The sequence below is a fragment of the Talpa europaea genome, assembly GCF_964194135.1.
Source record: "Talpa europaea genome assembly, chromosome: 7".
Taxonomy (NCBI): Eukaryota; Metazoa; Chordata; class Mammalia; order Eulipotyphla; family Talpidae; genus Talpa; species Talpa europaea.
The window spans coordinates 117,311,799-117,323,222 of record NC_140074.1 but is presented as its reverse complement, the minus strand read 5'-3'; the positions used below and the strand labels follow the sequence as shown (position 1 = coordinate 117,323,222).

Genomic DNA, 11,424 nt, shown 5'->3' with positions numbered 1-11,424 from the left:
GCCCCCCTGCCCCGGCCGGGGCACCCCCGGCCCTCGCGCGCCTCTGCCCTGCTGTCTCCGCGCGCCTCCCCCCTACGCGGGCGTGGGCCTGCTGTTTTGCTGCAACCTGGGTCCCGTAGAGGGCGAGGATTTCTTTCTGGTGACTTCTCTGCGGGTCCCCTTCGTGGATTTTTCTTAACCCAGTACAGCCCCCGTGTACGAGAGGTTCCGACGGCCCTGGGCCGGGGCGCAGGAAAGCCACCTCTCCGCCAGCAGCGCCCCCACCCCCAGCCCGGCCCCCTGGAAACTGCCGCCGGCCCTTTCAGAGCCTCGGTGTGGCCCTCCGCGAAATGGGCTTAGAACCGCGCAGGCCACAGGGCTCGGCGAGCCGGTTCCGGTGAAATACCGGCTCTTCCTTTGCAGTACCTGCGTAATTGGATCGTGGGGCCGGGCGGGCGCGACCTGGTTGCTAGGAGGCTAATTTGGTCCCTCCTGTTCTTGCGGCCATTTAGGGCCGGAGGCTGCAGGCGGGCAACCGGGTGAAGCCGTTTATTTGTAAAAGCATTTCTGGGGTATTTCTCATTTCCCGTCGCCACACTGGCCCCCAAACTCCGCAGTATTAACAGCATTCTCTTCTCCCCCCGCCCCCTTGCAGAGTTGCCTTTGGCATTATTTACCGGAATGGATTATGCGCACTCATACACAACAGCGTTCCCAGTGCGTCTACATAACGATCATTTCCTCTAATCACAGAAGCAGTGGTGTCCATCTTAGACAAGAGTTTTATAATGCAGGACGTGTTGACCTGCAGGACTCGCTGCACCCCGGACTCGCTGCGCTCTAACTGGCTGCAGACGGGAATTCGTGTGCCCACGGCGAGGCGGGTCCCCCGCCGGGCGCGCCTAGCGTTCCGGTTGCCAAGACAACGCCCCGTCGGGAAGTGGGAGTCACGCGCGGAGCTCCTAGGCGCGAGGGTCGGTCCCGCCTCGGGGGCGGAGAAAGTCAGAGGCGCGGGGTCCGGAGGGCGCGCGCTCCCCGCGTTCCCCGCCAGGTGGCGCTACAGGATCGCGGATGCGGGCCTGGGGCGGGGCTCCCGGCGGCCGGCGGCCCCCGCGAGGGGCGGGCCCGGGCCGGGGCCGGGGCAGGGAGCGGCGGCCGCGCTCTGCGAGGGATCCAGGGAAACTTGCCACGGCGGGACCTGACGGTAGTAGTTACGTGGACTCAGAAAAAGTATGCGTTCGAGAAAGAGAGGGAAAAACGAGGTGGGGCCGGGGTGGGGGTGTTTGGGCTGGGGACAGAGCTGGGGGGTCGCGTCCACCTGCAGGACTTTGCGCCTCCCTCCTGCCTGCTGGCGGCCGGGATCCTCCTGCGCCCTTCTCGTCCCGACCTGCCCGCGATTTCCACCCCCACGGGGCGCCCTGGGGCTCTGCACACACGCGCGGGGGCTGGCCCGTCCCCTCGAGGCTCGCCGGCCCCAGTGCCCGGGGCTCGTGCCAGTGTAGGAATTCCGCTCCCCGGCGTGCCAAGAAAAACAGGCAAGCTGTGGCTTAGCTTGCCCAGAGGAAGCCCCACGCCCTTCCCTTCTGGAGGCTGGGGATGGAAAAACTGACGCCACGAGTCCCCAGGGGGCCACCAAGTGCGCCCCCGCTCTGGCGGGCCTTTTCTCGGAAGCATGCGCCATTGGGGGGTCCCTTCTCCGCCGCCTTCCACCCCCCTCCCCCAAACTGCGCCACTCCCACTCTTAACGTCACTGCCACACCCAGCCCTGGCGCCAAGATGGGACTCGGGCGTTAGTGCCCTGCCCCTTCACGAAGTTAAACCTCCCTTTCCCCTGGCAGCCCCCCCACCTCCCACGACACAGCCACCAGGATACACCCTGGCGCTGGCCACGGGAAGATGAGCCACAGAAAGCCCAGGAAGCTTTACTGGATCACGCGCACACACTTCCCAGGCCGAGAGAAAGGAAACCATGGGCAGGAGGCAAATGCGGGTTTATTAGGGCTCTGGGGCCGGGGGTGTCGAAGGGCTGCGTTAAGGCCGCTCAGCTGGTTCTAGTGGCCCTAGCGGTTCTCGGGGCAGCGAGAGGGGGTGGTTCAGTGCTGAGGCCAACCCTGTGCATCTCAGAGTCCCTGGCAGAAGACCCTGGGAGCCAATTCTGGGAGGGCATGGGGATGCAGAGGGAGGGTCTCTCCTGTCCCTTGGAGTCTGCCAGGATTGGAGAAATGGTCCGGAGGCAGGGAGATTTGAATGCATAGCTTTCATTTCAGTAATGACCATTTAATTTGCTCCTTGGCAGACTGAAGAACCTGGGTGGGGATAGGTTGAGAGAAAGAATTGGGGGGAATGTTAAGTGCCTTCACGCTGCGGTTAAAGGGAGGTCTACAGGCCCCCTTCCCTAAGTGTCCTGCAACCCCCAGTCACTAGGTGGCAGCAGCTCATCTCTGCTGGCGTAAGCGGGGCTAGGCCTTAAAGACAGAAAGAGCAGCCCAAACAGGCTGCAGCCAGCTCCCTGGCCAGGCCCAGGCCTGCCCAGGCCTCCAGCTCCCACATCTGCAGCCTGGGGTGTGGCAGCCAGCCTGCCTGCCCCACTTCAGGCCGCTCCCGCCCACAGTGCCACGTCCAGGCAAAGTGGACCCAGGCCTGACACTTCCTGTGCCCGGATACCTCAGAAACCCTTAGCTCTGGCCTTGACTGGCATTGTGCCCTCAACACCCCACCCCATCTGCTGCTGATGTGGCACAGCTGGCAAAGGGTGGCTGGCCGGGCACTGCTGCCAACACCTGCATTCAGATGTGTTCACTTTCAGTGCTGCTGAGGAAACAGTCTCCATCTGGTGTTCATACAACTGTGCACACATGATGCCAGCACGGTGAGGACCCCAGCCTTGTCCCTCCAATTGTCCCTCCAGCCAACAAGCCTCATCCCCTCCCACAATGGTCCATTCCACACAGTCCCAGCCTCCTGCACAGTCTCGCCCTGGGGTGTTCCCTCTTCTTCTAGCCAACTTCTAACTTTCTCCTCATTTTATCTCTCACTCATTACTTGCATCTTCCTTGGTTTTGACTGAAAAATTTCATTGAAAGTGCTAAACCTTCATTCTTTCCCCCTTTTGAAAAACAGGAGATGTGCTAAGAGCTTTCCAGGCATTCACTCAGTTCATTCTTATAACTATGAGGAGGGTCCCGTGATTCTCTGAGGCCCAGAGAGGATGAGTAACTTGCCCAAGGTCACCCAGCATGTAGGTAGTGAGGCGGGGCATACAGCCTGGGAGTGTTTTTAATGTGCTGTGCTCACTGCCCCTTAATCTCTTTCTGCCCTGAAAATCACCATACAGCTGCATTCACCCCAGCAGGTCCCGGGGAGGAGGAAAGGCAGCGAGCGCACCAAGGGCAGGCACGGAAAGTGGACACCACACCTGGGCTCCACATGGGATGGCGCATGACCATTTTGGCCTGCACACCCACAGCAGGAGGTAGTTAGTGCCAGGGCGGGAAGCTCCGTAAAAGCAGGATTAGTCTGCATAGAGAGACCTGCGGGCAGACAGAACAGAGGTCAAGCATCAGCCTGACAGCAGGAAGTTTGCGCAGCTGTGAAATCAGTCAGGCCACAGATCCAGGAACTCCCTTGCTCCACATGCACCCCCAGAGAGGACTGGGGACTGTAAGGGGTAGAAGTTCCCACAGCCAAGTCACTTAGGTCAGGGGGCAATTGGTGAGTAGAGAAAGCTAGATCCTATATCTGGTTTAAGGGTTCCTTAACAATTCTAAATAAGAGAGGTTTCTGGGTTGGGGGCGAAGATCAAGGACTAGAGTCACCAGATTGGTTTGGGGAACAAGCGACCCAGCCACCTCCAGGGTGGGCAGCTCACCTCAGTTCAGTGTGCTACATGCCAGGACATGAGGCGGGCTGCTGGGTAGGCACTCAGCCTAGCCCCATTCCACTCTGTGACCCTCCAAGAGGTGCCCTGTCACTGCCCATCCCTGCCCCCACACCCCTGACTTCTCAGCCTTGACAGGGACACAGGGCCCCTTAGGATGCCCTGCTCTCCTTTCTCAGGCCTGTTGCTGGCCATGGAAGATGCAGGAGGCCTACCTGGGCCACGCTCTGTTCAGTCAAGCCGCTGTCATCTGCCTGCGGGAAGCAGAATCATGGAGTAGTCAGGGTAAGTGAAGGTTTTGGGTGCAGAGAGATGGGAGAAAGGGGCGGGGTGGGGGGCAGTGGAGCAGTGATTAGGGGATCCAGAACTGAGTCCTATCCTTTGGAAGCCAGGACCCCTGGGGCCAGTCTGTGGCACAAGGAGGGTGAGGCAGTGAAGGGGAATAAAGGTGGAAGAAGGGCTTCATCCAGACACGGAAGCCCAACTAGGGAGAATCTAGCTATAGCCCCACTCCCCAACCTCAAGACCGAGGCAGCTTCCTAGTGTTGCTTTAAGGATTTGTTGATTTCCCCAACCCATATTTCCCACCAGTGTGGATGGGGAGGTGCTTGGCGATACCGCCATGGGAGAGGACAGGGTATCTCATTTACGACAGCACCCTAAAACTGCCACTCCCCCATATATGCATCAACCTGGTGACTGCTTCTGCTAAAGGCGCTTAGGTCCCCACCATCCCGGCCCTGGGAACCCCATGAACAGGGAGGACAAGAGATGGGGATGGGGTGGCAGGCTGGAAGAGGTGAGAGTTGGAGGGGGTGGGAGCAGGAAGCTTCTTACCCTAAAATTCACTTTCTGGACCACTTGCTGGGGGTCGCTCTCCAGAATCACTCTACAAAATGAGAGAAAAAATGGGGTGGGGGGAGAGGTGGTATGACTCTCCCCTGTGCCTCTTCTCCCTGTGAAGCTCTTCCCTGCCTCAACATACCCAGCAAGATCCCCTGCTGTGGGGTTTCTTGGCTATTTCCAGTGGGAACGCCCCCTTCCCCTGAAGGGCCTTTACTCTGACTCCTCTACAGTCAAACCCAGGAGCCCACACACTTGGTGGGCTGAGCAAAGGCTCAAATGAGGTGACGAATCGCGTCTAGAATGAACAAGGGAAAGCAGAGACTCAACACTCAGAGCTCCTGAAAGTTCACTTCACCTTCTCAGTCTAGAGCAGAATCAGATGGGGAAAAGGAAGCCCCATGGGGTACCTATCTTGTTTCACTGTCATCTTATGCTAAACCATACACAAAGAAATGGAATCCCCCAAATCAGAATCTCTTCCTTTTTGAGTCACCCACACATCGAGGCTTCTCTCTGCTAACAGCACTCTTTGATGGTGCACTGGGGGCGCTCTGTGGCTGTTAGTGGGTGTGTGCCAGGGTAGAGTGTGAGGGCGCTCACTGTGGGTGGGGAGACCCCAGGACTGTATGAGTCCTCCTCACCCTGTCAGGGTCATGTGACACAAGTCCGGTTTTGCTTTTGTAGCAGTCCCAGGGAAGAGCAGACATTTCCTGAGAGCCCCCAGTAGACCCCATCTCTGGGCACCCCCAGCCCCAGGCTCCCTCGCCTTCATCCACACAGACAGAAGCATCACAGGCCAAGGCTCCAGTGCAGGTGCTGCCTTTGGACTGATATGTCCCCCATTTTCTTTGGAGGGAGCAGAGGCTGGGCGGTTTTTGCAGCTTACAGCCTCCTCCTCTGGGGCCCTGCTGCGGTCCTACACTTCATTTTGTATTTGTAATTGTGTGTGTGTGTTTTCCTTAAAGAGGGCTCAACAAATCGTATATACTCTGGTTCCAGAAAACCTGGTCCTACTCATTTTGGGGCCCTAGCAGTTAGGACAAGGTCCTGCAGTACCAGGCAGACAGCTGCAGAGGGACGGAGGGGGAGGTCCACAGTCCATCTCCCAGACAATGGCTCCCGCCACCCACACCCCCCTCCCCCACCCCCTGCTTCCAGGCAGTGTGTGGGTACAGCACAATGGGGAGTACAATCTCCAGTTTGAGATCTTGTGCCTGCTCCTTCCTCGCTATGTGACCTTGGGCAAGTCAGTTGAATCGCTGAACCTCTGACTCCTCATCCCGAGAATGGATGAAGGACAGAGGCATATGGGAGTCTTTACAGCGGTCAGTTTCGGTTACCCTGTGCCCTAGAACCGGAGCGCTTTTTCTCCCAAATGTTGCCTCCCTGCCAATCAAGGCTCCCAGCTTCCCAAGAATATGCAGTTGGCCTTGAACACTCAGGAGCTTAGGGACACCAAATCCATGGGGCAGTCCAAATCTGAGTATTGCTTTATCGTCGCCCTCCCTACCAGCGGCTCTGTATCCCCATGAGGTTGGCTGAATTTGTAACAACAGAATCCACAGATAGAAAAAAATCCTGTGTAGAAGCGAACCCAGGCAGTTCAGCTCCGGGGTGCTCGAGTGGCAACTGCAGTAGCGTACCTACAGGAGGTGGCATTTTTTTGAACAGGAATCATGGGCTTTGCCCATATCACCCCATTTAACCCCACAGCCCTGTGATGCAGTTCCCATATCCCCACCTGAAAGATGGGGAAACTGAGGCTCAGGGGAGCAGGTTGCGGATCAGGGCCATGTATCTAGTTGATGTGGACAGAGCTCTGAGAGCTGGAGGCGAGCCGCTGACAGGGCTCTGCCTGAATGAAGTCCTTTTAGGGGGGCTCCGGGGCTGCCTGCTGCTTCTGGCTACTGGAGCCAAACCATTCCCCCCAAACCCGCCCCTTCAGCTGTCAGCCATCATCAGAAACCGGTTGCTTTTCTTGGTTGCTTGACTTTGGCTGACAGTGAAATCAAGCTCCTTCCTCACGAGTGGGGTGGGGGCACAGGACCGCCAGGATATGATGCGGGGAGCGAGAGGGAAATTGGCCAGAGGGCCAGCAACAACTGGGTGTAATCCAGACCAAACACCCTCCACGCTTTTTCCCTGTGAGAATGTGCCTGGAAACCCCCTTCCCTCCACCCCACCCCTTCCGCCTCCACCCCGTCCTCACCCGCCATCCACAATCTCGTCCAGCACCAAGAAGGCTCCGTCCATGTTCTCCAGCAACCAGCGCTTCTCCACGTTCTTCCTGAAGGCAGACACAGCTCCTGAGCCTCCAGGGCCAGGTCCTGCTTCCTCCCCCGCTACCCCCCACAGGCATTGGGGAGGAGAATGTCAAGGGGCCAGGGCACTGGGGGTGAGGGCGGCAGCTGTGTGAGGAATTCCTAAGCAGAGGGCTGCTTCCCTAAGCCTCCCTTGCCCGAGCCCCATACTTGGGACATAAGCGTGGCCCCGCCATGGCACGCTAGTGCCTTTCACAGCTAGCTGCGATGCTGTGGCTCTGCTGTAGAGCTCATTGTGTTGACTGGGAACATTTATTTTGGAGTGTCCTAGTTTGGCTGACCCAGGCGGTGTGGACTGAGACAGATACCAGATAACTGAATGGGGCTGCGGTGACAACCACCCTGAGCCTCAAGTCCAAAAATCTGAGTTTGGACCTTTAGTCCACTATGACTAACTTATGCCCACAGGCAAACGCCTCAGCTTCTCTAGACCTCATTTTCTGGCCATAGCCTCCAGATGGTTCTGCTCTGGGTGATACCACGGTGCTCAGGAAAATGGCCGGGGCCTTGGAGGAGGATCTCCAGCTCCAGTCGTAGTCCGGTGGGGACTTGAGGAAGAAAGCAGGAATGACAGGGCCCTGTCTCTGTGACGTATCAAGGTCTGCAGGCTGGGGGCTCAGAGGGCGAGGACTGCACTCACCTCAGCATGTGGTTCAGGGACTCAAACAGGCAGGTGAGAACAGCCATCAGCATCAGCTGGGCGTGGGCGGATACAGGAGGGAAAAACAATAGAGCTTGAGGTTGAAGAGGCTGGAAGGGGACCTCAGAGCTGGCTGTGTGGGCAGGGCTGGGCAGGCCTCCCTTCTCAGAGAGGACAGGGCCAGAGACAGAGACAGGGCCAGAGACATCGCAGCCTGCAGCTCAACCTCAGAGGCCACCTGCCATGTATAGGCAGGAAGCACGGGTGTGCCCTTGTAGGACATCGAGTATATCCCCTCTGGTGACATTTAAGAAAGACACAGAGGCTCCTGCACTGGTCTGGTTTCTGGTTCGCAAGGAACCTAAGGGGCATCAGGGGTCTCCACTATCCCAGACCATTCTGGCTGCTCCCCTCCACCAGAGCCTAGAAGGAGGGGTGCCTTCTCGGTAAGCCTTTAGAACCCAGCAATTCCCCCATCAACACCCTCCTTGTCACCCCAGCCTCCTAAATTCACCTCATTTTCATGGGATGAGCCCACCACATACAGGAAGAGGTCAATGCTGCTCTTGTAGACGATGGTCATGCCCCCGAAAAATGCGATCTCACCTGGAAGTGGAGGAGGCTTTCAGTTCTGGCCCCTCTGTCTGGCCCAAGCCTGGCCCCTGCTCCCTGTCCCCAGCTCTGCACTCTCTCTGTTTCCTTCTTCCCTTTCCAAAGATCCCTTGAAAAGAACAGCACCTGGGACTGACCATGAGGCTATTCAGTGTCCTCCCCTCTTCCTCCACCCCAAGCTCTTTCTAGAAACTGCCTAAGTCAACAAACCCAAAGCAAATTGACCTTCCGCCCACCCTCCCACCACGTCCAACACCTTGGACCCGACCCAGGCTGGTGGGGGACCCGCAACACAGTTGGCCTCTTCCACTGAGAGAGGTATAGGTGTGCTGGGGAGGACGGCGAGAGGGACGGGCAGTGAAGGCTCCCTCTCTGGAGGGAGAGGAAAACAGCTGGGAAGGAGAGAAAAGAAAAACTGAAAAAAAGGAAGTGACTTGTGGATGTGTAAGTCCAGTGGGGACAGATGTGTCCAGATGGCGGAGGATGACGGTATGCATCTGCAAGTTCTGGGGGACGATGAGGCAGACACTTACTGTCAGTCCGGCTAGTCTTGTTGAAGACATTTTTCTCGAAGACCATCTGCTCCTTCGTGGAGGGGAATGTGTCATCATAATACTGTGAGAAAGGGAAGGAGAAAGGTGATAGCCGTTCACAGAGCCTGCCTCATCCCTGGATTGGGTGGTAAGGAATGGTGGGTGCTGGCCAGGAGGACCCCGCTGCTGTGCCTCATCTCGGTACCACCCTCTAGACCTGGTCTCCTCTATTTCCCCATAAACACAAACTCTGAGCAAAGAAGTAGAGAAATTAGGGGTCTTACTTCTAGATTCCTTTCCTGATTTCTTGGAGGCTTTTGTATATCTGGCAGGTGTGCTAAACCAGTCACTAGTTGCACTGGTTCTACCTAGCACCAGAACACTACCAATTCCTGAGTATGCCTGACCATCTTCTCTGGCTCTATGGGGTACAGAGGGAACTTCATCCCAACAACTATAAGCATAACATCTGCTAACTGGGCCTCCCTGGTGGCGCAAGGGGTTAAGCCTTAGCACTATGAAGCCATTGGCAGCCAACACAGCACGAGTTCAATCCCCAGCCAGGGAGCTGACCCACCTGCGCAGCAGACCTCTCCTGTCTTGCCCACTGCTCCCCTCAGCATTGTATTTCAGTCTATCTGCCTGTTCTGTTTCCCTCTCTGTCTCTGGTGAATCCTCTCAATCCCCCAACCGACCCTGTACCTCTGGCCTACACCTCAGCTCTTGTATGCATAAATAAATAACATAAATCTTTAAAAAATAATAATATCTGGGCCTCCCCGGTGGCGCAGCGGTTGAGCACTGGGTTGCAAAGCTGCCCGCAGCCTCTGCAGCACAGGTTCGATCCCCAGCTGCTCCCCGGCCACCGGAGGAGGGTCCCACATGGCGTGCAGACCTATCCTGCCGCCCGCTGCTCCCCTCAGCAGTGTACCTCAGTCCTTCTGCCTGCTCTGCTCCCCGCTCTGGCTCTGGTGAATTCTCTCACCCTCCCGCGCTTCTGACTGTACCCAGTGCTTGTATAAATAAATAAATAAATCTTAAAAAAAAAATTTAGAAAAAAAAAATAATACCTGCTTTAGTCTCCCCATCATATAGACGGGGAAGCTAAGGTATAAAGAAGTTCTGGAACCTCCCTGACATCTCACAGTAGTGAGGGGCAGAGCTGGGACTCAACACCAAGGGCATCTGATTTCAGACAAGATTAGGATGAAGGTTATATATTTAAGAAAAGTTCTGGCAACTTTGCATTACTAAATGTTTTTCTTGTTTGGGTTTGGTGAGCCTCTCTCTGACTCAATTTCTTAATCTGAAATTGAAATCATGAATGGTTGCTGCAGGGAGGAGGACCTGCATCCTCTGGCATTGCTGATCCACCCCTGAGCATCTGCTAGGGCAAGAGTGCTCAGTTCAGCTTTCAGTTTCCTACATGTGGAGTTTCCCCCTTTGTGCCGTCTGCAGACAAATTAGTGTCTCCTGCTGCCCCCTACCTGCATGAACAAGCTCATTTGAAAGTCAAGACAAAAAGTTTCAGCCCCAAACAATCTATAAAACAATTCACAGTCAACTTAGATGCGATAATTCTTCAGTAGCTAATTGCGTTGATGACAGACAGTTATTTTGGGTTATCCTAGCTTGGTTTACCCAGGCCAGTTCCCTGGGATAGGTAAGAGAAATGAACAGGTATGCAGTGAAAACCACCCAGAACTTCACGTCAAAAGAGCTGAGTTGGGATCTCTACTTTCCGCTTAGTACTTGACACCCCCACAACTCATTTCACTTTTCTAGATCCCAGTTTCTTCATTTGTGAAAAGAGTTGGATTATGTGGTCTCCAAAATCTTATCTGGTTCTGATTTCTTAGACTCTTTGGGCTAAATCCTTAGTGGTTACTAAAGTGTATGAGAAACAAGAGTTTGGGGACTAGACCTGGACTCAGGTCCCTTCCATACTAGGTTCCAGCTGTCCAGGGGTAGGATGATGAGAAGACATTCAAGGGAAAGTGAGTAGAAACAAAGGGGAGAGACTCCCCCTGTCCCTTGCCCCCACCTTAAGGATCCGCGGTATGACAGGAACAGAATGACCTTTGCAAGGGTCTAAGCTGAGTTGCTTGAGACGCAAGAGCCCACAAGGGAGTCTCCCGACTCGGGGGTCAGTTGGGTGGGGCCCTCTGTTCTTGGGACAGTAGCACAGTATTCAGGGACCCCCAGGTGAGGGTGACAGGTTACCTTGGCCAGCAGGCGGTGTCCGTCATTATCTAGGATGAAAACAGCCTTGACGGTGTAGAGGGAAGGTTCCTGCAACTGACAAGGGAAGAGCTCCGTTGGCCCCAGGCTCAAGGCAGACACCCTGAGGTTGGCTCTGTGGGCTCTGCTGGCCCCTGGATGAGGGCCTTGGGCTCCAGAAACCCACCCCCAAAGGTCAACGGCTGCTTCCAGCCCAACCCTGTGCCACATGGGCCAACAGCGGTGCCTGCTCCACTCCCAGGCAGGTGTTCCACTGCAGGCCCCGGGTGGGCGCTGTGCCCATTGGGTGCAGAAGGTCCGTCCGGGCCCAAGTTCTGTCATGCACTGACTGCTGCAGAGGCCGAGTCGGAGTGTATCACAGAACCTGGGCCGGGG

At 56.2% G+C, this 11,424-nt stretch overlaps 1 protein-coding gene and 1 pseudogene across 3 annotated transcripts in view; both read right to left on the bottom strand.

The window, feature by feature from the left end:
* Window positions 1-1,964: 1,964 nt before the first annotated feature.
* Window positions 1,965-11,424, bottom strand: part of LOC311174363 (coatomer subunit zeta-2) — a gene marked incomplete at both ends in the record, with an annotated part of 19,313 nt that continues 9,853 nt past the window's right edge. For both annotated transcript variants that reach the window (XM_084238664.1, XM_084238665.1), the window contains one exon: window positions 1,965-2,285. In XM_084238664.1, the coding sequence (XP_084094790.1) occupies window positions 2,238-2,285 (48 nt within the window). The remainder of the gene's footprint in view (window positions 2,286-11,424) is intronic.
* On the bottom strand, window positions 2,375-11,332 carry LOC311172715 (coatomer subunit zeta-2-like; annotated as a pseudogene). Its single transcript has 10 exons — window positions 11,276-11,332; window positions 11,032-11,100; window positions 8,809-8,890; window positions 8,178-8,269; window positions 7,664-7,719; window positions 6,912-6,989; window positions 4,694-4,745; window positions 4,072-4,110; window positions 3,440-3,509; window positions 2,375-2,444 (listed from the first exon to the last, which is right to left on the bottom strand). The product of its transcript is annotated as a coatomer subunit zeta-2-like (transcript).